Here is a 25,884-nt window from a genome sequence, read left to right on the forward strand (position 1 = left end):
AATAGGCAACATCTGCCCACACCACACAAAGGTCCTACGAGCGTCAGGCATGGACTACTTGCCTTCTGATAAACAAGGCCTTGTGCCAATTGCTACATAACCGACAGCAGAGCTCAGAGTAGAAGAATAATATCCCTGCTGCACCTCTCACTTTGCCTGGATTTCTTTTTTTAAATTATATTTTATTTTTACCCTTCACAATCAAGTCTTTACCCAGCAGAGATGAGATTTCCATATCATCCTTAACAGAAATTCATGTGATGATTTAAAATTAGGAAGACACATAAATTAGAAAGGAAAAAAAAATGAACAGGAAAACTGCCCTGTTCTGGAACAACATATTTCTCAGCCTTGACATACGATTTGAACAGAAACAGTGCAAATGAGCACAGGGTGACCTTTTTCTTCTGGTTGTTCTGTGAATCCCTTGCCCTATTACCTGCCTCAGTACATACAAACCAGCTGGACAAACCAGCGTTGCAAACACAGGAACTCTGATTTCACACTACGTGAGCTATTCTGAAATGGCTCCATCACTTTAACTCCCCCTGCTATGCTCCATCCACCCAAACCCGGACAGAGGGTGGAAGGTCCATGTTAGCCAAAGAGGTATATGCCCAATGGCAAGATCCTCGAGTAAAGAGTTCATTCCAGCAGACAAGACTGTCCTTCATACAATCTGTAGCTATCTCCTACCTCTTCTTTGCCAGGGTTAAGGCACAACTTCAGGATATTGAGGTAATAAAAACCAAGTGCAATCAAGCCATGATACAGCCAGGACAGCCCACTCTGCTGGGTCTGTCTTATTGTCTTATGACACTTCACCAAGAGTTAAACTGCACGATCCAAAGTAACTACAAGAATTGCAACACTTTCACTCAAATAGAAATACATAACAATTCACTATGTAGCACAAGAATCTTTCCAATAAAAATGCACACAGCCAACTTCTTCCCCCTGTCTTTTCTGAATATAAATGTCGTTTGGGCCAATGTTTTGGGATAAGCATTTACAAAAGCTATTTATAACCCAATTTACGAAAGAAAGTTAGTAGAAACTTTCACATACTATCAAGAGATAACATATTGGTAAACTCACTTATAAATGAAACTAAAAGTTAATATTAGATGAGTAACCCTGCATCATGAACTTTAAACAGAGAAAAGCTATGCATTTGCAGTGTTTCTTGGTTTCTTCACCCCTATAGGAAACAAACAAATCACTACTTTAGCAGTCATTGCTGTTTTTATTTCAGAACTACAATTAAAAAAAGATCATCCACATAGATTCATGTAAGTTTGTAAGTTAAAAACATTGTCATGAATCCTAACACCGTGCAAAATGAACACATTGCCTAGGGGACTATGAAAAGCAGTGTAACAAATGAGAAAGAACACAGAAGAAATCAAACTTGTGAAAGTTTTCACATTTTAAAAAAGGAGACAGAGCTGCATAGGAAAAAACAGTCTGCGAATCTGTAGGGTTTGATGGTGAACAGCAAGCAGCTGAATTTCTGGAGAATCGAGAAAGGGTGGGGGTTTGATATTGGGACAATTGAAACACTTTAAACTCAGTGAAAAAACTATCTTTCTATCGCAGCCAAAAAGCTTTAACTTAACTTGAAGGAGGATAAATTTTTTGTTCCAGCTTACTCTAGCATGACATAATTAACTGCTACATATTGAGAACATACTTAACACTGTATCATGCAAATGAAAATATTTTAATGGATCAACTAAATGATAAACAATAAAATAGTTTAAATATCAACCCTTTTACATACCATGCTTTAGAACTATTAGATGAAGGGAGCAATGCATACCTCAGGACAGACTGCCTGGTACCTTAGGTGCTGCCTGCTCCTCTCTGAACATTTACCAGCTACCTCAAAGTAAAAGGTACCAAGCAGGAGTGGATCACAGGCTTCCACCAAGAATATCAAGTTTTACAGGAGCTCTTCTCGTGGGAAGAAATTCATCTCACAAACAAAGACTTTTTTTGCAAGGCCAAATCAATTGTTTGAACAGATTCATAAGCACTATTATAGTACATATCAAAATAAAATCAAAAAAGCAATCTTAGCAATAATGGTAAAGCTATTGTTTTGCAAGACGCCAGGAGGTATTTTTAAACCAGATTGGTTTATGGGTCTATGCACACAGTCACATGAAACACTACAAATTCAAAGGGACTGTGTTAAGCAAGACTTTGTATACATTCCCACTCCTTAGTAGATAACTGTTAGAGCTGATGCTGTCTTGTACTGCCATCTGCAGTCAGAGCATAGGACTGGCTTTTGTGGGAGAGGGCAAAAAACTCTCCTAATTCAAGTCTTCTTGCCTGAAAACTGACAGACACCACAACAACAGTACAGACTTAGTAGTTTATTTTAAAGGACACTATTAGCCATCACATTTCAGTTCATATTTCTACACTGGATACACTGGAACAAATACTCTCTCCAGCACAACCAACCTGTCATATTTATTTCCAGGACACCTAGGACCATCAGCCACTACACACAAAACAGAGCAGATAAATTTCTGACACAGAAAAGAGGCTTATCTACTGAAATCAATATGGAGAATTGAAAACACTAGGATTTTTAAAAGAAAAATAAAGTCACATCATAAAATTCCACAAGCTACATTTCAGTAATACCTCATCTAAAGGAAGTGCTCGTAGGAGACAAACTTTGTGTGCACCTCAGTGCAATTTCTACATTAACAAGAACAAATCTTCCCCTGTAGGAAGTACACCCGTGTAACACTGACATCTGAGGACAAAGGCTATCTTTAGTGTCAGCTCCATACTTTTTAAAAATGCATACACATACTTCTAGGGTAGAAGCCTGCATCTTCTACATGGCCTTACAAGAAAAAACAACACATTTCTGAAACAGATCAAAAAATTCTTCTATTCAAGCTCTTCCTTTTTTGTCACGGCACAGCTTTTTTAGGATTTTTTCCCCAGGTTTTTCTTTTGTGGTTTTACTCATAACAAAAGTTAGAGTAGTCCTTAGAAGTAAACCCTCCTATGTTGCCACATTCTTCTCAAACTGATTGAATGTAACAGTCCTGGTTCAGAGACGTATGCAAAAAATACAGCGATAGGAATATATGAATGCATTGCCACCTTAAATTCATTAACTTAGTTTAATTAGGGTAATTGTAAAATGCTTCCTGCATTTATCTCCATGCAAAGTTAACCTTTCAGATGTTGTGAGATGTGCAAAACCACTTCTCACCACAATACCTCTGACACACAGGGATCTATGAACTGCTAAACTAAACCAAACAATAGTACTCTAATGAGCTTCTTAATGAATACAAGATCCATACTCCAAGTTACTTTTTCTTTTTTTTTGTGATTGAGGACTGTCTACTCCAGAAAATTGCTTGCACAGAAAGAAAACTACAAACACTGAAGCCTCCCCTCACCACTACCCCCCGCAGCTGCTACATAAACATACGCTCCTATTTCTATCATTCGCTCCATTAACTTCCCAAAATTCATCACAGGTCAAACAACAACATAAGGCTATAGTTTCTGACAACATATGTGCTCTTTCTGCTGCTTCAGGTCTTCTACCCTCCTGCCAAAAGTTTCTAACAAGCGTAAAATCAAGTCTTTGTATTCCTAGAAACAAAAAGCCATGCCTCCACTTAATCATTTTTATACACCAGCCAAGCCAAAACAAGCAACTTGTGTTCACTAGAATGTATGTTAGATATGATCTCTCCGCAGCTTTCCTTTCCCTTCCTATGTAGCCTTCTGAGCCCTTCTCCTCCATTCCTAATGTACAGGAAGTATTCAACATATTTATCTGCAATGCAGGTTCCAGTACAAAGGGTGACAAAGGATGAAATAGAATCAAAGGAATCTGAAGAAGTGTTTTTCACAATTTACTCTCAGAATAACTGCATGTTCTCGAACCAGGTAAATGTGTTCTGACAGGGAGGCAATGTGTGACTTCGAGAATTCAGTTGGATCCCTGGCCCCTAGAGCTGCAGGCACAGACAAATTCAGCTCAAGGAGCAGCTCGTTGGTGATAAGCAGAGTCTTACTTGCCATCCTCCCTTCTCCAGATCTCTCATAAGAGTTTCAGTCTTCTTGCCTGAAAACTGACAGACACCACAACAACAGTACAGACTTAGTAGTTTATTTTAAAGGACACTATTAGCCATCACATTTCAGTTCATATTTCTACACTGGATACACTGGAACAAATACTCTCTCCAGCACAACCAACCTGTCATATTTATTTCCAGGACACCTAGGACCATCAGCCACTACACACAAAACAGAGCAGATAAATTTCTGACACAGAAAAGAGGCTTATCTACTGAAATCAATATGGAGAATTGAAAACACTAGGATTTTTAAAAGAAAAATAAAGTCACATCATAAAATTCCACAAGCTACATTTCAGTAATACCTCATCTAAAGGAAGTGCTCGTAGGAGACAAACTTTGTGTGCACCTCAGTGCAATTTCTACATTAACAAGAACAAATCTTCCCCTGTAGGAAGTACACCCATGTAACACTGACATCTGAGGATAAAGGCTATCTTTAGTGTCAGCTCCATACTTTTTAAAAATGCATACACATACTTCTAGGGTAGAAGCCTGCATCTTCTACATGGCCTTACAAGAAAAAACAACACATTTCTGAAACAGATCAAAAAATTCTTCTATTCAAGCTCTTCCTTTTTTGTCACGGCACAGCTTTTTTAGGATTTTTTCCCCAGGTTTTTCTTTTGTGGTTTTACTCATAACAAAAGTTAGAGTAGTCCTTAGAAGTAAACCCTCCTATGTTGCCACATTCTTCTCAAACTGATTGAATGTAACAGTCCTGGTTCAGAGACGTATGCAAAAAATACAGCGATAGGAATATATGAATGCATTGCCACCTTAAATTCATTAACTTAGTTTAATTAGGGTAATTGTAAAATGCTTCCTGCATTTATCTCCATGCAAAGTTAACCTTTCAGATGTTGTGAGATGTGCAAAACCACTTCTCACCACAATACCTCTGACACACAGGGATCTATGAACTGCTAAACTAAACCAAACAATAGTACTCTAAACTGAATTAATGAGCTTCTTAATGAATACAAGATCCATACTCCAAGTTACTTTTTCTTTTTTTTTGTGATTGAGGACTGTCTACTCCAGAAAATTGCTTGCACAGAAAGAAAACTACAAACACTGAAGCCTCCCCTCACCACTACCCCCCGCAGCTGCTACATAAACATACGCTCCTATTTCTATCATTCGCTCCATTAACTTCCCAAAATTCATCACAGGTCAAACAACAACAGAAGGCTATAGTTTCTGACAACATATGTGCTCTTTCTGCTGCTTCAGGTCTTCTACCCTCCTGCCAAAAGTTTCTAACAAGCGTAAAATCAAGTCTTTGTATTCCTAGAAACAAAAAGCCATGCCTCCACTTAATCATTTTTATACACCAGCCAAGCCAAAACAAGCAACTTGTGTTCACTAGAATGTATGTTAGATATGATCTCTCCGCAGCTTTCCTTTCCCTTCCTATGTAGCCTTCTGAGCCCTTCTCCTCCATTCCTAATGTACAGGAAGTATTCAACATATTTATCTGCAATGCAGGTTCCAGTACAAAGGGTGACAAAGGATGAAATAGAATCAAAGGAATCTGAAGAAGTGTTTTTCACAATTTACTCTCAGAATAACTGCATGTTCTCGAACCAGGTAAATGTGTTCTGACAGGGAGGCAATGTGTGACTTCGAGAATTCAGTTGGATCCCTGGCCCCTAGAGCTGCAGGCACAGACAAATTCAGCTCAAGGAGCAGCTCGTTGGTGATAAGCAGAGTCTTACTTGCCATCCTCCCTTCTCCAGATGCCAATGTATAATTGCACATGCAGTCCCATTTGATCAAGCCAGCAGCAATAACATTAACTAAAGAATATAGCATCTGGATAGCCTGCTAATATAAATATATTTTGTCCAGCTTTGTCATGATCCAACAACATGGAATGAAAACAACAGCCATGGATTTAGGAAGGTCTCGTGTCAGCCCAGTAGACTTCAGATAAAGTAACTTCAAAATTCAGTTAATAGTGGATGGACAATCCCAAGTGGTACCACTTAATATCCAAAAGATTTAGAAAATACCAACTTGAGTAATCCTTATATATTGCAATCTGGTGTTTCCTTTTTGGAGCACAAACTGACCCAAAGACAGAAAACGAACCTCCTTTTCAAAAATGCTTTGCTCCTCAGCCCCTCTTTGTCATCAGAGTTGACCAAACACTCAACCCATTCTGTTCATACCACACCTACATCTCCCGCTTAGATTACTGGGGAATAATCTACTTGACAATCTCTTCTATAATTTTACTGCTTTTGGGATTAGGAGAGAAAGTGAAACCTGCATATCTCAGAACAACTCCTGGTGGGTGCATCTTACAATTTTCCTTTTCCCTTCAGTACACATTACAGTCACTTCCCCTATGAAAAAAATCCCGCTATTGAATACAGTAGCAAAAGGATATCCTCACAACAGTTCTACCCAACCAGAAGAAACTAATAGATCATCCTGTTCCTAAGACATAATTCAGACAAGATTTAAAACACAATAGAAAATACATAATTTACAACTTAACTTGGACTTACCCGTGGGCTAGCCATGCACAGGAAGGACGGCAGCTCAGTCACCTGGCAGCACCGTACACATGAGGTAGCTGATCTCCTTCGGTGTATGACATGATCTGTATAGCCAGTAACTGCTTTACAGTGGCTACTGAACACAAGGTTCTGAAAACAAAATTAAAATTAAGAAGTTACCATGTCTAAGAAGAAAAACTCCTCTTAAATCTTGTAACCACCCGTGAGATAGACAGTCAAAGGACATTATCACCAAATATTTCTCTTTGAAAAAGGAAACTCTACATATCTTCTGCAGTGACCGCATACACGATCTTTGTGGAATTATCAGACCATTCAAATGGTTTGAAATCAGAATAGCTTGTATCCATACTTGCCTTTATGCTCAGTTAGAACCAGAAAGAAATTCTTCCTTCTTTGAACTTTTTGACCTTAGCTTTTATAAAGAAGGGAGTACAGGAATATTCTAGGAGGTCTTGACCATCAAACTGTTTTCTAACTACTCCTTTATCTATCTTGAAGCATGGGTAAAATGAAATTTTGCAGAGAAAAAAAATTAAGACTCTAAATGTGACTGGACTGGTATCTTTGGACTTTCATCTTTCCCAACCTTTTCTCCTTTCCTGTGCAAAATGGCTCTGAAAGTTATCCTGCAGATTTCCAAGGTGCCATGTGTAAAACCTGGAATTCGCCACAAGTGTATTGATGTCCATTTGACACAGAAAAATATATTGACCCAAAATGGGGGGGCACACTGAAATGACACTGCAGTTTAAAGAAAGGAGAGCTGTCTGAAGACGCTCAACTTTACACAGAAAAAGAACAGAAAAAATTTTATTTTCTTGCATCAGTTATTATACTTCCTTTTCTATTGTAAATATCTCCATCAAACAAGAAAATAAACTGCTTATAGACTACGCCGTTTTTGCTGCTTAGTTTTTACTCTGAGTCTTCTATATTCATAACAACCAATTGTTATATATTGTTATGTATATTTGTTTCCTATAGCATACAGAGCATTATTCTGTATACTACAGGAATCATGCAACAAAAAAGCAACATGAAGAAGTATATCTCTCACTGCCACAGGATGACAGGATGTGCTGCCCTGACAATTCTAGTTCACTTAAGTAAAATGTAAACAGCATCTAAAGCTTTGGCATTGTTCTGCTCCGGTTCCTAAAGCGCCAAAATTAACTGCATGCTACTTTTATTCTGCATAGCCTCCCCATTTTCTAAAATCCCAGTGTTTGAAATTCTAAGCATCCGGGCACATAACAGAAGCAGACACCTTTTATACCATCGTGTCATACACTGGGCATATGCACTCCTACATATGTCAGAAAAAAGCTAGAACACATCCAGAGCAATAGTCTTATCATGGTTCATGCATTCTGGGCCCTTTCTGGTTCCAGATGTAAATGCACTGCACAAGATGCAGATGGCTAACCCATACAATTTGGAATGTGCTGACAAGGGAAAAAAACAGTCTTATTCTACATACGTGCCAACACCACCTCAGAAATACAATCAGTCAGTCCCAGCATGTAAGTGGGTCTTGCAGCTGCTACCAGAGCAACTCGTGGTCTGGAGCTGGCAAAAAGAAAGTTCATACTCTCTGACTGAACATCTGCTCCTCTATATAAAAGGTGAGAGCAGAAATAGCTGACAATAGCCTTTCACTGACACTCAGCAGGGCTAAACAAGCACAGGTCAAAGCTTGGGCCACAGTGGATAATGTGAAGTGATCCCAAAAACAGGCTCTTACTCAGCTGGCAATTCTTCCTCAGTAATGCTAGCTTAAGCAACAACTGCTTCACGTGTTCACTCCTGTCCCCGCAGAGCCCCTTCTTGCTGGCCTAGCTGCCTGCATTCATTAAGATGCTGATGAAGATGAAAATAAACCCTTGCCCCTCCACTCTGAGTTAGTTTTGTGATTTGTTTCACCACCTGGTAAAACAGCAGAGTGGGCAACGCAAGGCTGGGAGTACACAGCTGCGGACAACAGATAAGAACGCTGGATTATCCATCTGAGGACCAGAAATGGTGGTGGTTGGAAGTAACGAAAGGACAGCAAGGGTCAGCAGGGAAAAGTGACTTCCCTCTCAGCAACAGCAGGCTACCAGCAGGCTACACGACCACTTCAGCTCAAAGTCCCCGTCCTCCCCACCCCTGGCCCACATACTGGGGGTACAGCTGGTTTACAAGGAGAAATAAACATTGCACGCAGTCACAAGGGGTTTCCATTAAGTCTTACGACAGCAAGCACTGGCATACTGGTTGTGGCCTGGTCGTCAGAGGGGTTCGTTAACTTTATTTCCTAGAAAGTGAGAGTTCAAGAAATGGATAGAGAGGAAGCTAACATACTGTAATTCCAAACCTGTGCAAGCCTGTTACTTAACTCTCTTTTGGAAGCCAGTACTGACGATGGCTTTAGCCCAATTAGACATATCCATGAAGAAACACAAGGGAAAACTTCCAAGAAGGTATCCAAAAATAAAAGTATTATTTTTATATGTACACAGCGTTATAAGTAGTTCTGGTAGCTGGGCATTAATCTGGTTCTCAGCACCATGCTTCCTGTGTACAAATTACGGGCAGGTCACGTCAGAAACATCCCCCTCTGAATTCCTTGACTTAGGCAGCCATTAAGTATTCATGAGGAGAGCAGACACCAGAGATAAGAGGGACAGGGGAAACCAGCCTCCCGTCGGTCACACACACGGAACAGACCGGGTAAGGTGACAGAACTGAACACAGCCACGGCTCTGAAATGGATCGGGTACCTTAGAACAACAAAGCCAAGAGCTAAAGAGGAGGATTGTTAAAAAATAAGTATGTACACATCTACTGCAACCACGCAAGCCAAAGGAAGTGTTGAAAGTATTTCTGTATTGAAAGTGTTTCTGTATTGGAAGCAGAGCTGCATATAAATACATAAATACGTGTGATTGACGAAAGGCCTTTCTGTATTGGAAGCAGAGCTGCGTATAAATACATAAATACGTGTGATTGACGAAAAGCTGGACGTGAGCTGGCAATGCGTGCTGGCAGCCCAGAAAGCCAACTGCACCCTGGGCTGCATCAAGAGAAGCGTGGTCAGCAGGTTGAGAGAGGTGATTTTGCCCCTCTACTCTGCCTTGGTGAGACCCCACCTGGAGTATGGTGTCCACCTCTTGTCCACCCTACATAAGAAAGGCATGGACATGTTGGAGTGAGTGCAGAGGAGGCTATGCAGATGATCAGATAGCTGGAACCCCTCTGCCGTCAGGACAGGCTGAGAGAGTTGGGGTTGCTCAGCCTGGAGAAGAGAATGCTCTGGGGAGACATTATTGTGGCCTTTTTGCAAGAAAGGCCCCATTTCAGTAGGGCCTGCAGCAATAGGACATGGGGTAACGGTTTTAAACTAGAAGACAGTGGATTCAGAGTAGAATAAGGAAGAAATTTTTTTAAATGAGGGTGGTGAAACACAGGAACAGGTTGCCCAGAAAGGTAACATTCAAGGTCAGGTTGGAAGGGTCAACCTGATCTAGGTGAAGATGTCCCTGCTCATTGCAGGGGGGTTGGACAAGATGATCTTTGGAGTTGCCTTCCAAGGCAAACTATTCTATGATTGCTACCAGCAACTTAAGCTCATTAACACTCTTGATTTTTTTAAAGGAAGAAAATTAAGAAAACAAAGGAGAGTGGGATTCACCTCAACAGATCAGATTTTATATTAATTCAAGTCAATGTATATACATACACACATTGTGGAGGTGCTGAGTAAGGGGAATGAAGAAACCTCACACTGCAAGGCATTTCTGTGTTCACATGAAAAAACTCTTACTATCTTTAGATAGATGTCACCTCAATTTCAGAAAGTTCTATTAAAAATAAATGTGTCTTCTTTTTTTGTCTACTGACTTATTTTCATAGTTTGTCTCATATCGGAAATGCTGATCTGAGCAGTTAAGAAAAGCCTTTCCAGATTTATACCATTTCCTTTTTCCTCTGTTTCTCCCCCTCCTCGCTCCCTACAAGTTACTATCTTATTAAGCCCTAGAAAAAGCCTTGGGAAATTTTACATTCAAAGTTTCTCAAATTTGGGTTAAGATAAAAGTGAATTCATTTTCACTCAGGATGATGATGCATGCTGCTAAAAGGCATGTGAAGAGCAGTTTGTTTTTCAACTTTCCCTTTGGTTTTGACATTTTCTTCTTTTTCAGATGTTCTATATGTAAGCTGTGCAAACAAAATTCTGCAAGACAGAGCTTGTTTTAAAGTGACTTTAGCTGGTAATTTGTCTAAGATGCAGGTTACAAAACAGTTCAAAAGAATCTGTCATAACTGTAGGGCTAAAATTCCTTTAGATTTTCTGAGGTTATCACAAATGCACTGTATTGCACACACTGATGAACTTTGCTCTTGAGCTTGTTGTTTTCTGTGTTAAAGGTACTAGTTACACCAGTCACTAGTTACATGCAGTCACAGGACTGGGACCCCCAGAGACGCAAGTAATGAATGACTTTCTCAAAGAACAGAAATTATTTGGAGAAATCAAATTACAGTTAAGTCTGGCCAGGTTGTGGTACGGGTGAGTCTGCAACCTAAACCTATATGTGAATATTCCATATCTCATATTTAATATTGATAATGTTAACTCACCTTTTGCTCTTTAAGAAAATATAATGACTTTCGTTTTAATACTTATACACACTAACCCAAAGGCTATGTAAAAATCTAGATTTTCTTTTTACATATGTAAAAATGCATGCTACCTTGTGTAAGTGCATACAACTTTTGCAACTTCTGACACTGTCCTCTACTCCTCAACTGTTAGGCTACAAAATTAATGGCTCCACCCAAGTTTTCCTCAACCATACCAAGGAGAGGACAGAGCTACAGTATCTACTTTCAGAGATAAGCATTTACAGTGTCAGTATACAAACCCTTTAATATCATCTTAAACAAAACTGAGTGCAAATCCACAGACACTTTAGCAAGCTAGACATGGAAACGCAGAATATTTAAACACCAGCACGGTCAGAGTTAACTGGCATACATCTCAGTTGGCTTGCTCTTTGTTTGATAACTAGGACTCATTTTGTTGGCTTTGCTGTTAACGCTGCAAAACATGACACCAAGCCCAAGGCTGGTTTCCTACTGCTTCTGCGTCTTCGATTTCAACTTCCTCTACACGCTATTCAATTGAATTCTGGCTATCTCCTTTCCCCTTCCACACTCATGAACAGAAGTAATATTCCCTAGAGAAATTTGGCACAATCTCACTGTTTTAGAAAAGATTTTTGTACTGCATATCTGCTAACTGCCCTAAGATGCTTTCTTGACTTTACGCTAGCACTTTTGTGAACTTATTTCCTCCTGAAACGAATCAATGGAGTTGTAACCTAACTCAGGAAATCAACAGCAATTTAGTCACAAAAAGACAAAACCTTCACACAAATCCCAGGCAAAATATTAGAGAAAATAACCTCCCGTTACACAGCAAGATGAACACATTTAGAGTCTCCCAGACAGGAGCAGAAGCGAGTTTCAGAGTAGAAAGACACCACTGATAATGCTCATCCACCAGCTCTGAAAAACTGCTAGGCTGAAGTCTCTGCTTTCCCCAGTTGCTGCAACAATGTATTGAATTTAAGAAGAGGAGTTGGTTTCAGTCAGAAAAAAGGCATCTTACATGTAGAAAAACATTACAAAACTCTTAAATTTACATATAGAATCCATCACTGACAAATCACGAATCTAGTTCTGCTGCTCCAGTAATATTTTTAAGAATTAATTAGAAGTCTTTGAGTTGATTTATTTTTTATAGTAAGTTTTGAAGTGGTATCTTCACATGGGAGGAACATAGCAGTTGCACGATTTTGCTGTTCACTCTGAACTTCATTAACTCTATCTAGTAAGGCAGATAACGAAGCCATCCTATTTCCAAGTTTGTATTTGTCATTTCTCACTAGTGAGGATTTGCTACTGTGATGTGGCCAGCACAGAAATTTTGCTTACCTGCAGCAAAGTGCAGCTGTGCAAGTTAGGGAAAGACAGCGGGAAATTTACATCAAGCAGGAAATCCCTGTTCCTCAGACAGCATGACCCCTGCTGTTTCTCCCCTTCGCTCTCCGCCCAGGAGCGCATGTGATGGAGCCTGTAGGATGCCTTCAGAGACAGGAAAAGAGCTAACCACCTGAAACAAAACACAGTAGGTAACATTTATTCACTGCTTTGTAAAAGAAAGGCTTGAGTATATTTACAACATAACTATTGGACACAAATGTTTTTTTACAATCTCAGGTTTACAGTGTCCCAACGTAAAGGAAGTATTTTTTGCTACACATCTTCCAATTATATTACTCTTTTTTTCATTTTTTCTAAGGTGGCTTTACTGAATCGAAATTATTAAATCAGAATACACTTTGAAGCACTCTGTTTAAAAGGGTCAAGCTCAAGTTAGCCACTGCTACTTAAAATTTCACTCTGACTTCTCTATATATTGCTCCATACAGAGTTTATCATAAAGATCATTCAGATAGATCAAGACAGATTTGTCTTATGTTAGTGAAACACAGACAAGAAACAGTGGTCCAATATAACCACAACAATAAAAGTATATCACACTTACAAAGCCCTAAGGAAAACACCGATATTTATCAATAAAGACTTGCTTTTATTCTCAAGTTTCATACAGTCACTATCTAACTTCAGTCAGAGTACTGTCTGTTCCAATATTTAAACAGATCACCTCCCTTTCCAAGGTAATACAGCTCACGGTGCTAAAAATCCATTATCCTAAGTCTACACATTGGAGTTCCATTCCCTATTAAAAACAGCACATGTGGAAAGTAGACAATACGGCTCGGAGCTGAAGAACAACTATCACAGAACAAGCTTACTTGGCCTGTGTTAAAACATGAGCTCAAGTTCAATTAGTAAGCACTGCAATAAAGTGGCCTTCAAAAGTCTGGATTTTGCACTTGATAGTGCCAGCAACCTCCAGCGTGATCCTAAGCAAACTCTTCTGTTGCCCTTTGACTGTGTTGTGTGTTTACAATGTCAAATCTTCGTAACAGAGGTTTTCTTTTGAAAGAGGCATAAAAATTGCCTTGCATGACAGTGCCCTACACCTAGAGGAACGCTCTAGAAGCTGCCATAATACTAGATAATGACAGGCAAGTGATAATATTAGGAGGCATAAAAAATGCAGTCTTATGGAGAGATGCCTCTAACATTACCTTAATTACTATAAAAATAAATAAGAAAAAGTTGTTCTCACCTGGCTAAATGTCCCTGATTCATGAGGTTTGCCATTTCTGCTGGAGAGACATCAATAAATCGGAGAAAAGAAAAACAGCTTTCTTCATTGATGCCTGTATCACAGAAACACTGAAGTTAGGCCAATGCATTTCACAGACACTCATAGCTAAAAAAGATACATTCACTTCATCAATTCAAGATACATATTCTCTGACAAATGACAAACCTAGGTGAATAAAAAGGAGATTCTAATTTAACCTAGAACTTTTAGAAATATTGAAAATTTAGTCTGAATTGCTGACTCCAAGTTCCAGTTCATTTTCTAGTCTGGGCAAAAGAAGGGCGTTTACCAAAAAGACAAATATATTCTTGGCCAGAAAGCCACGTAGCAGGTAAGGGCATTGATTGTGCCTCCTAATAATCAATAGGCAGTGTGCACAAACACTATCTGCCAGGCGTCTGACCAGAGCACACACAGCTCAGGATGCCTGCCCACCATGCTCCCTCTCACCCAGACAGGTTGGAAGGAGATGTAGGAATCGTGGGGGAATGTGAGTATGGGCATAAGGATGCCACAGATATGGTGAGGACAATGGATGCACTGCAGTGAAGTGTGGGGAGCAGAGTAGACATGTTTCAGTGTTAACGAAAAAAGCCTTTCAGGCCCACCCATGTGGTAAGGTGACAGAACTGAACACAGCCACGGCTCTGAAATGGATCGGGTACCTTAGAACAACAAAGCCAAGAGCTAAAGAGGAGGATTGTTAAAAAATAAGTATGTACACATCTACTGCAACCACGCAAGCCAAAGGAAGTGTTGAAAGAGGCCTTTCTGTATTGGAAGCAGAGCTGCGTATAAATACATAAATACGTGTGATTGACGAAAAGCTGGACGTGAGCTGGCAATGCGTGCTGGCAGCCCAGAAAGCCAACTGCACCCTGGGCTGCATCAAGAGAAGCGTGGTCAGCAGGTTGAGAGAGGTGATTTTGCCCCTCTACTCTGCCTTGGTGAGACCCCACCTGGAGTATGGTGTCCACCTCTTGTCCACCCTACATAAGAAAGGCATGGACATGTTGGAGTGAGTGCAGAGGAGGCTATGCAGATGATCAGATAGCTGGAACCCCTCTGCCGTCAGGACAGGCTGAGAGAGTTGGGGTTGCTCAGCCTGGAGAAGAGAATGCTCTGGGGAGACATTATTGTGGCCTTTTTGCAAGAAAGGCCCCATTTCAGTAGGGCCTGCAGCAATAGGACATGGGGTAACGGTTTTAAACTAGAAGACAGTGGATTCAGAGTAGAATAAGGAAGAAATTTTTTTAAATGAGGGTGGTGAAACACAGGAACAGGTTGCCCAGAAAGGTAACATTCAAGGTCAGGTTGGAAGGGTCAACCTGATCTAGGTGAAGATGTCCCTGCTCATTGCAGGGGGGTTGGACAAGATGATCTTTGGAGTTGCCTTCCAAGGCAAACTATTCTATGATTGCTACCAGCAACTTAAGCTCATTAACACTCTTGATTTTTTTAAAGGAAGAAAATTAAGAAAACAAAGGAGAGTGGGATTCACCTCAACAGATCAGATTTTATATTAATTCAAGTCAATGTATATACATACACACATTGTGGAGGTGCTGAGTAAGGGGAATGAAGAAACCTCACACTGCAAGGCATTTCTGTGTTCACATGAAAAAACTCTTACTATCTTTAGATAGATGTCACCTCAATTTCAGAAAGTTCTATTAAAAATAAATGTGTCTTCTTTTTTTGTCTACTGACTTATTTTCATAGTTTGTCTCATATCGGAAATGCTGATCTGAGCAGTTAAGAAAAGCCTTTCCAGATTTATACCATTTCCTTTTTCCTCTGTTTCTCCCCCTCCTCGCTCCCTACAAGTTACTATCTTATTAAGCCCTAGAAAAAGCCTTGGGAAATTTTACATTCAAAGTTTCTCAAATTTGGGTTAAGATAAAAGTGAATTCATTTTCACTCAGGATGATGATGCATGCTGCTAAAAGGCATGTGAAGAGCAGTTTGTTTTTCAACTTTCCCTTTGGTTTTGACATTTTCTTCTTTTTCAGATGTTCTATATGTAAGCTGTGCAAACAAAATTCTGCAAGACAGAGCTTGTTTTAAAGTGACTTTAGCTGGTAATTTGTCTAAGATGCAGGTTACAAAACAGTTCAAAAGAATCTGTCATAACTGTAGGGCTAAAATTCCTTTAGATTTTCTGAGGTTATCACAAATGCACTGTATTGCACACACTGATGAACTTTGCTCTTGAGCTTGTTGTTTTCTGTGTTAAAGGTACTAGTTACACCAGTCACTAGTTACATGCAGTCACAGGACTGGGACCCCCAGAGACGCAAGTAATGAATGACTTTCTCAAAGAACAGAAATTATTTGGAGAAATCAAATTACAGTTAAGTCTGGCCAGGTTGTGGTACGGGTGAGTCTGCAACCTAAACCTATATGTGAATATTCCATATCTCATATTTAATATTGATAATGTTAACTCACCTTTTGCTCTTTAAGAAAATATAATGACTTTCGTTTTAATACTTATACACACTAACCCAAAGGCTATGTAAAAATCTAGATTTTCTTTTTACATATGTAAAAATGCATGCTACCTTGTGTAAGTGCATACAACTTTTGCAACTTCTGACACTGTCCTCTACTCCTCAACTGTTAGGCTACAAAATTAATGGCTCCACCCAAGTTTTCCTCAACCATACCAAGGAGAGGACAGAGCTACAGTATCTACTTTCAGAGATAAGCATTTACAGTGTCAGTATACAAACCCTTTAATATCATCTTAAACAAAACTGAGTGCAAATCCACAGACACTTTAGCAAGCTAGACATGGAAACGCAGAATATTTAAACACCAGCACGGTCAGAGTTAACTGGCATACATCTCAGTTGGCTTGCTCTTTGTTTGATAACTAGGACTCATTTTGTTGGCTTTGCTGTTAACGCTGCAAAACATGACACCAAGCCCAAGGCTGGTTTCCTACTGCTTCTGCGTCTTCGATTTCAACTTCCTCTACACGCTATTCAATTGAATTCTGGCTATCTCCTTTCCCCTTCCACACTCATGAACAGAAGTAATATTCCCTAGAGAAATTTGGCACAATCTCACTGTTTTAGAAAAGATTTTTGTACTGCATATCTGCTAACTGCCCTAAGATGCTTTCTTGACTTTACGCTAGCACTTTTGTGAACTTATTTCCTCCTGAAACGAATCAATGGAGTTGTAACCTAACTCAGGAAATCAACAGCAATTTAGTCACAAAAAGACAAAACCTTCACACAAATCCCAGGCAAAATATTAGAGAAAATAACCTCCCGTTACACAGCAAGATGAACACATTTAGAGTCTCCCAGACAGGAGCAGAAGCGAGTTTCAGAGTAGAAAGACACCACTGATAATGCTCATCCACCAGCTCTGAAAAACTGCTAGGCTGAAGTCTCTGCTTTCCCCAGTTGCTGCAACAATGTATTGAATTTAAGAAGAGGAGTTGGTTTCAGTCAGAAAAAAGGCATCTTACATGTAGAAAAACATTACAAAACTCTTAAATTTACATATAGAATCCATCACTGACAAATCACGAATCTAGTTCTGCTGCTCCAGTAATATTTTTAAGAATTAATTAGAAGTCTTTGAGTTGATTTATTTTTTATAGTAAGTTTTGAAGTGGTATCTTCACATGGGAGGAACATAGCAGTTGCACGATTTTGCTGTTCACTCTGAACTTCATTAACTCTATCTAGTAAGGCAGATAACGAAGCCATCCTATTTCCAAGTTTGTATTTGTCATTTCTCACTAGTGAGGATTTGCTACTGTGATGTGGCCAGCACAGAAATTTTGCTTACCTGCAGCAAAGTGCAGCTGTGCAAGTTAGGGAAAGACAGCGGGAAATTTACATCAAGCAGGAAATCCCTGTTCCTCAGACAGCATGACCCCTGCTGTTTCTCCCCTTCGCTCTCCGCCCAGGAGCGCATGTGATGGAGCCTGTAGGATGCCTTCAGAGACAGGAAAAGAGCTAACCACCTGAAACAAAACACAGTAGGTAACATTTATTCACTGCTTTGTAAAAGAAAGGCTTGAGTATATTTACAACATAACTATTGGACACAAATGTTTTTTTACAATCTCAGGTTTACAGTGTCCCAACGTAAAGGAAGTATTTTTTGCTACACATCTTCCAATTATATTACTCTTTTTTTCATTTTTTCTAAGGTGGCTTTACTGAATCGAAATTATTAAATCAGAATACACTTTGAAGCACTCTGTTTAAAAGGGTCAAGCTCAAGTTAGCCACTGCTACTTAAAATTTCACTCTGACTTCTCTATATATTGCTCCATACAGAGTTTATCATAAAGATCATTCAGATAGATCAAGACAGATTTGTCTTATGTTAGTGAAACACAGACAAGAAACAGTGGTCCAATATAACCACAACAATAAAAGTATATCACACTTACAAAGCCCTAAGGAAAACACCGATATTTATCAATAAAGACTTGCTTTTATTCTCAAGTTTCATACAGTCACTATCTAACTTCAGTCAGAGTACTGTCTGTTCCAATATTTAAACAGATCACCTCCCTTTCCAAGGTAATACAGCTCACGGTGCTAAAAATCCATTATCCTAAGTCTACACATTGGAGTTCCATTCCCTATTAAAAACAGCACATGTGGAAAGTAGACAATACGGCTCGGAGCTGAAGAACAACTATCACAGAACAAGCTTACTTGGCCTGTGTTAAAACATGAGCTCAAGTTCAATTAGTAAGCACTGCAATAAAGTGGCCTTCAAAAGTCTGGATTTTGCACTTGATAGTGCCAGCAACCTCCAGCGTGATCCTAAGCAAACTCTTCTGTTGCCCTTTGACTGTGTTGTGTGTTTACAATGTCAAATCTTCGTAACAGAGGTTTTCTTTTGAAAGAGGCATAAAAATTGCCTTGCATGACAGTGCCCTACACCTAGAGGAACGCTCTAGAAGCTGCCATAATACTAGATAATGACAGGCAAGTGATAATATTAGGAGGCATAAAAAATGCAGTCTTATGGAGAGATGCCTCTAACATTACCTTAATTACTATAAAAATAAATAAGAAAAAGTTGTTCTCACCTGGCTAAATGTCCCTGATTCATGAGGTTTGCCATTTCTGCTGGAGAGACATCAATAAATCGGAGAAAAGAAAAACAGCTTTCTTCATTGATGCCTGTATCACAGAAACACTGAAGTTAGGCCAATGCATTTCACAGACACTCATAGCTAAAAAAGATACATTCACTTCATCAATTCAAGATACATATTCTCTGACAAATGACAAACCTAGGTGAATAAAAAGGAGATTCTAATTTAACCTAGAACTTTTAGAAATATTGAAAATTTAGTCTGAATTGCTGACTCCAAGTTCCAGTTCATTTTCTAGTCTGGGCAAAAGAAGGGCGTTTACCAAAAAGACAAATATATTCTTGGCCAGAAAGCCACGTAGCAGGTAAGGGCATTGATTGTGCCTCCTAATAATCAATAGGCAGTGTGCACAAACACTATCTGCCAGGCGTCTGACCAGAGCACACACAGCTCAGGATGCCTGCCCACCATGCTCCCTCTCACCCAGACAGGTTGGAAGGAGATGTAGGAATCGTGGGGGAATGAGAGTATGGGCATAAGGATGCCACAGATATGGTGAGGACAATGGATGCACTGCAGTGAAGTGTGGGGAGCAGAGTAGACATGTTTCAGTGTTAACGAAAAAAGCCTTTCAGGCCCACCCATGTGTACTGTGTAACCTCAATACCATTCACATATTTTTATTTTTTAACTTCTATAGAAAAATTATACTCTCCAAATTATTTTCCTTTTACGATATGCCGAAAAGTGATCCAAAGAAAAAGCCAATTATGAACACCAAAACAAACAGAAACCAGAATAATTGGCAAGATATACAGAAGTTAGAGAGTTACAGACAAGCGCAAACTCCTGCAGCTGCATCTGGTTCTTCTTACTTGAAAAGGGTTTTGCACAGTTGAGAGGTCCATGCTAACAGATTTCAGCACAGAAATGCAGCCAGGATATCTCTTGCTTTTTTCTCCTGAAGTTATTCCCACCCCAGCAGCTGAGCAATCTAGTTAGCTCTTTTTAGCGAAAAAAAAATCAATCATCTATAATAATAAATTATGTTTGTCAATATAAGCCGCTTATGCGGGTTTTTTGCTCATTGATTCGCTCCTGGGTCACTTGCATCTCATCTACTTTTTACTTGAAGAGAAGCTGGCAGTTTAACATACAATACAGACTGTACTGAAATGAATCCAGGAGTTCTCTGAACTGAATGTGTGAAAAATCCACATTAGACTAAAAAGGCAGCATTAATCCCTTGAAGCAAGTTAGAACAAGACAGGAGGAATGGAACAAGCGACTGCAGTAGGATTAAGAAGTGACTAAATAACAAGTTGTCCACAGATTATTCTTGCAGCTGTTTCCACCCTTTCCTCATTGAGCAAATGAAATATACATGCAAGTACAAATGTTAACAGAATTCGAACAAGTTCTAATCAGATAATCTCTGAGGACTAACTGATCTGGCCTCCTAGACCTTTCCCATGAATAAGACACATTACAAAAATCATCATATGCAAGTGTGCAACCCACTTGTTTCCCAGGACTGTAAACCTACCCTTCCTATGAAAGAGAGACTGCTGGATGTGGTCTGGTGCAAATGGCGAAAGTAAAACCCGTAACCACCTGAAAATGAAAGCAAAAAAACCAAACCAAATCACTAAAAAGGTGTTAACACATACAGTGTTATATCACACAATCAGCAGAAAATGTAGAGTAAGCATTCAGTTCCTCATTGTCAGTATTTCAGTGCCCTGGCTATCTGGAATTGGATGGCAGTAAGAGAAAAGCACCATCAGTCCACACGTGCTACTGGTCATTTTGACACTGAGACACACCATTGTTCTGGAGTTGCTGTAGAACAGTTGGTCTGATCTTCAAACAGAGCTTTTTCACCTCTGCCCCGAGCATTTCTCATAACTGAACGCAAACAAAATTAATCAAGAATTGCCACTTCCAGAGAAAACAGGAAACAGCACTCGGGCAGCTTCTATTCACCCATGGTAAGCGTTAAAAGCTGTCAAGGCACTAGAAGATGCTCACTATATTCCATGTCACAACAGACAGGCACTGAACATGAAAACTCACTGAAGGGAAACCAGTCTGGCTTTTTTTTTTTTTTAAGAATTCTTTTAAGGCTTAATTCTATTACACATCATCAGCAACAACTCTAAATTCCTTTCCCTGACTTTCTTCTTCCATCAAAGGTGTATTTGATGACCAGGATTCTACCAAGAAAGAGCATCAGGTATCAGATGCTTAACAGCTGAATGAATGAAAGAAAACTAGGAACGCATCGCTTGGCCAATGTCATTTAAGTACATCAGGTAAGGGAGTTAATTAGCACTTAAAAAGCTAAAATAAGTCTAAGTAATAACACTGAATAAGCTAAGCTGGAGAGGAAGTGAAGTAGGCTTGCCTGTCCCGTGAGTGGTTAAAGACCCTGATCTGTCCATGACGGTAGATGAACTTCGAAATCTGGTATGGCTTTAGGGAGATGTGAAATGGAGACCAAGTTTCTTGCCGCTCAAACAGCTCTGGGTGATTGCACACCTGTGAGAGAGAGAGCACGTCAAACACTGGGAGGAATTTATTTAGTCTGAGGCAGCATTTACATCCCAAATCAACTATGACTATCGATCACTGAAACTTTAATATTGATTAGTGTGACCCAGCTATTTAGTATATCTACTTACATTTGAATACAGCATCGTATCTTTTCCTATTCACGTAACAGCTATTGCCTCTTCTTCCCAAGCAAATGATCTCAACAACCAATTTGGAACCAAATCAGTTCGCAGATGCACACAGCACTTGGCTAAAGCTATTCTACCCCAACATCACGCTACACCGCATCAGAGACACAATTGAACTGCATGCAAATTTGCTTACCTATGCCAGAATTTTTTTTACATGGTGTTTTCTAGAAGCCGCATTTTAGTTTTGTGCTAATGAATGATTATACTGTTAAAAAATTATTAATGAAAATAGCCTTACCTTCCTGAACTGCATGACAAGGTTCATGAGACTACTAGTGGTGGTCTGTGCTTGCTGAGTAGTGCCCATCGAGGACTGCAGGAGGTCATCAATAGAGATTTTGTTTTTCAGAGCTTGGTACAACAGCTTCTGTCGACTTGTCTGCTGGCAGTACATAAGAATTTCAATCTGCAAAACAGGAATGAAGGTTTAGCCTTCTCTATCTCTGAAATAGAGGGTGACCACATCAGTACACACAAAGGAGAAATGTATCTTAAGCAAAACATAACTTTCTCAAAAAACACACATAAAGGCAGTCGCATTCATATTTGTATTTCAAGATCCAACCTGGAAAGGACTTAACAACGGGAATACTTTGGAAGGCTTAGATAACGATATAAGAGAAAGACCTTTAAAACTATGTGAGCACAACTAAGCAAGGAGGTATGTTCCTAAAAAGCTCTGAAAAGATCACATCTGCAGCTGATCAGCTTAAAATCTGACCTCAGTTCAACTGTGCTCCTGTTAGCATGCGACACATTTAAAGCCATCTTAAACAGGTGTCAGGAGCCCACGACAACCACAGGTGCACCACATTAACAACAGTGGCTGCGAAAAGTTCTTGTTTTGAAATTTAATAAGCACATCAGAGCAAAGCAGATGTCTCTCAGCCAGTGGTCCCAAAACTCGGGGACATGCTGACCACAAAATCATCCAGTATTGCTAAAATCCACATGAAATTAAGACACTAACAAGAGAGAAAAGTATGATGTTGCCACTATGTATTTCTTGCTCTTTCAAAGCAAGAAAAAAGAATCCTAAATCCATGTCAAATCCTTTACAAAGGCAATTGGAGATGTTTATGACCCAGTCATTTTCATATCAATCTCCTTCACTTCAATTAGTGCTATTTCTGTCAACTTAATCAGGCTTAAAGATTTTTTTATTTGTAACTGTTAACGAAATGTTTTCCCTACAAGAAAAGTTTATTAATTGGGAGTTCTTCAGCTACATTCACATCTAATGAGACTGCTGGCATGTGGTGCCAGAAACTGAAGGTTCATGAAAGGTCTACAATCAAATTTCAGGTATGCAGTCTGGCAAATGAGTTTGCAAAAACCAGATTAGAGAATAGAGCTATGACAATGAAGTTGAAATACTCATTCCAGATAAATACTTTTTCTAACCTTATCTGACAGCTCATTTTCCACATCCTTCTTGATTCTTCTCAACATGAAAGGCTTCAGAATCATGTGCAAGCGGGATAGCTGGTCTGAAATACAGGGAATGGGGAAGAAGGAACAACTACATCACCAAGGAAGAAAACTATATGGAGTTCTACTGCAAATTAAGTCCCTTACTGCTCAGCCATTACCCCCCATATGAATTCTTACAGCACAGAATTGGCATTTCTGTTTATTTTTCTTTTTTCAAATAAGCGCTAAGCTAAGATGTTTAGCCTATGAATCTAAAAATCTGCTTCAAAGAAGGAACTTCTAAAATATTTTATGTGTTATATGTTTCTCCATGCTGAACAATACAAATTTAAATTTATCACTCCCTATTAGTGGAGAAGAAAATTTCAGATGAGACACTGCTAATTCACAAAAAGAAATCGTTACATTTTTACGTTTCGCCTCCCAAAATTACAGCATCAGAAAAACAGGGCATACTGCACTGACAGACAACTGCAGGCTTTACAATAAGCTGTGAAACAAAGTTTGGGGTATTTGAGAACTAAAACCTTTACTTCTGTGACAAGTTCCAACTGTGCTCCGTTCTACTTTAATTACAAATCAGCTGTTTTACCTAGCTAGATTTTTCTACATAATTAACCCCTAAAATTTACTGTGAAGATTTTTTTTAAAGACTTTCTATGCTTTTCTTACAGTCCTCAAAAAGTGTGTAGTGCTTTGTGTCAGGATTTTTATGTCTAGAACTTGAAACACACTCAGGACATCTCCAAGACTGTGTGCTCTGTAGAAACTTAAAATATTTAAAATATTTGTCCTCCTGTGTTTGGGAAAGAAGACAACTGGAGACAAGAAGTATATCAACATTTTCACTACACGTTTTCCTGTTCATTACACATGCTACATTAGTCAGAAAAACAAATCTTGACATAAACCATGGACAACAATCTCTAACATTCCAATCCCATTATGCATCCTCTGCTTTAGACGACAATTCTCACACAAAAAATGTGAGATAAAGTTTATCCATTTGCAGTTGGAAAAGGCAACAGATTTTTAATATAAAAACTACTGCAGTTACAGCCTGCACTCACTCTCATCAATGGCAGATTTGTTCTCTGCATGGCTCTCTATGTCCTTAGAAAACCACTCGTTGAACTCTTCATGGGAATCAAACAGTGTTGGCATGATAAAATGCAGCAGGGCCCACAGCTAAAAGGAGAGGAGAAAACAGCAGATGAGCAAAAGTCACCCTACAGTGGACAAGGTAATTGGGGATCCCAAACCCTTGCAGCTCTTTATGAGCAAAATCACTTTACCAGACCATGAGACATGGCAAAATTAAACAAAATCTCAGTCGCATCCTCTTCCCACCCCTCCCCAAATGCCAGATACATCAACTGGCATTTGATATAAACACTCTTCAAAAGCCATGAGAAACTCAGCACAATTATTTCAGCCAACAGAAGGAAATGCCACAAGAATTAGATTTCACCCTGTAATCTAGGTATTACTAACTATCAGGTATCTTAAGTTTTATTTTCATTTGAATGCACAGCACATTTCCAAATTTTCCCCTGCCAGAGCTGATTCCATGTTTGTTTGCCAGTGGTTTGCTACAAGCATAATTCCACAACCACCCAAACATGACAGGTTTCTCAACTGTTCACGTGTATTTAGTATACATTCTTTTTATAAAGAAAATTCCACTCTCGTGAGCTCCCGAATACCTCAGCCATTGTGTTCTGGATTGGGGTCCCAGTCAACAACAATCTATTTCGACACTGGAACTGTAGTAGGATCTTCCAACGAACACTGATGAATAAAATTAAGAAAAGTCATTAAAACTGTTTTTTTGTACAAGGATATAAAACATAAGGTATTTTAAGACCAATTGCTTCCAGTGACCTTCCCAAATGACTTCTGGAGGTCACTGGGTGAAACTATCACAGCTACTGCCCAGTCTTTCAAAAGACAATTAGAGGAAGAAGTAGCCTTTTCAAGTTACAAAGAAATGCGTGCAATTTATATTATTTTTCTAAGTATCCTTTTCCTCATTTTTAATACAAATGCTTGGATACTTATAAAAGCTCATCACTAGAATAATTAACTTCCCAAAAGAAACAGTTACTACGAACCAGAACACCACATATTTTTCAGACATTGTAACACTATGTGCATGGGCCTCTGTGGCAGGAGCACTGAGCTAGACACTGCTGTCCTCCTAGAGGGGCAGTTTCCAAAGAATGCTGAAGAGACAGACTTCTGTTAGAAGGAGCCCACATCTAAAGCGGTCTTGAACCTAATGCCTACAGTGGCAACTTGGGCAAAGGTTATGGGAAAGCAATTACAGAAGTAAAGACGGACAAATCTATTACTTGAAAACAATTAGAAAACTTTCTGGCACAGAGTCTTCTGACAAAGATTGGGCTTTATTGCAGCCAACAGTATTCACAGGGTTCTGACCTTCATTTGTGTCTGGAAGTGCCACTGAAGAAGGAATCAAAATAATGCATTTAGCAGAGCCAATATAAGCAATAACACACTGAAAACTAGGGACTGTTCACTAGGCAGAATTCTATGAGGAAGGAAGGTGAACAGCATTTCACACTGTTTTGTTTAACTGTCCTGTGCTCCATCTAAGTTTCTGCTCCACAACTACTTTTTAATTACATATTTGGAGAAGGAA

At 39.3% G+C, this 25,884-nt stretch overlaps 2 protein-coding genes across 2 annotated transcripts in view; both read right to left on the minus strand.

Annotated features, from left to right (window-relative positions):
• LOC106892824 (DNA helicase INO80-like) overlaps positions 1 to 14,002 on the minus strand; it is a 37,749-nt gene extending 23,747 nt beyond the window's left edge. The window contains exons 1-3 of the mRNA XM_014950350.1: positions 13,914 to 14,002; positions 12,650 to 12,827; positions 6,653 to 6,793 (exon numbers count right to left, since the gene is read on the minus strand). Coding sequence (XP_014805836.1) covers positions 6,653 to 6,793; positions 12,650 to 12,827; positions 13,914 to 13,948 — 354 coding nt within the window. The 5' untranslated portion in view covers positions 13,949 to 14,002. The remainder of the gene's footprint in view (positions 1 to 6,652; positions 6,794 to 12,649; positions 12,828 to 13,913) is intronic.
• A 3,111-nt stretch (positions 14,003 to 17,113) lies between these two features.
• The window catches only part of LOC106892734 (DNA helicase INO80-like), a 55,702-nt gene continuing 46,931 nt past the window's right edge, over positions 17,114 to 25,884 (minus strand). The window contains exons 29-37 of the mRNA XM_014950150.1: positions 24,926 to 25,010; positions 24,290 to 24,407; positions 23,190 to 23,275; positions 22,024 to 22,191; positions 21,446 to 21,579; positions 20,585 to 20,652; positions 19,030 to 19,123; positions 17,766 to 17,943; positions 17,114 to 17,149 (exon numbers count right to left, since the gene is read on the minus strand). Of these exons, the coding sequence (XP_014805636.1) occupies positions 17,114 to 17,149; positions 17,766 to 17,943; positions 19,030 to 19,123; positions 20,585 to 20,652; positions 21,446 to 21,579; positions 22,024 to 22,191; positions 23,190 to 23,275; positions 24,290 to 24,407; positions 24,926 to 25,010 (967 nt within the window). The remainder of the gene's footprint in view (positions 17,150 to 17,765; positions 17,944 to 19,029; positions 19,124 to 20,584; positions 20,653 to 21,445; positions 21,580 to 22,023; positions 22,192 to 23,189; positions 23,276 to 24,289; positions 24,408 to 24,925; positions 25,011 to 25,884) is intronic.

Source organism: Calidris pugnax, unplaced genomic scaffold (genome assembly GCF_001431845.1).
Source record: "Calidris pugnax isolate Ruff unplaced genomic scaffold, ASM143184v1 scaffold68, whole genome shotgun sequence".
Lineage (NCBI taxonomy): Eukaryota > Metazoa > Chordata > Aves > Charadriiformes > Scolopacidae > Calidris > Calidris pugnax.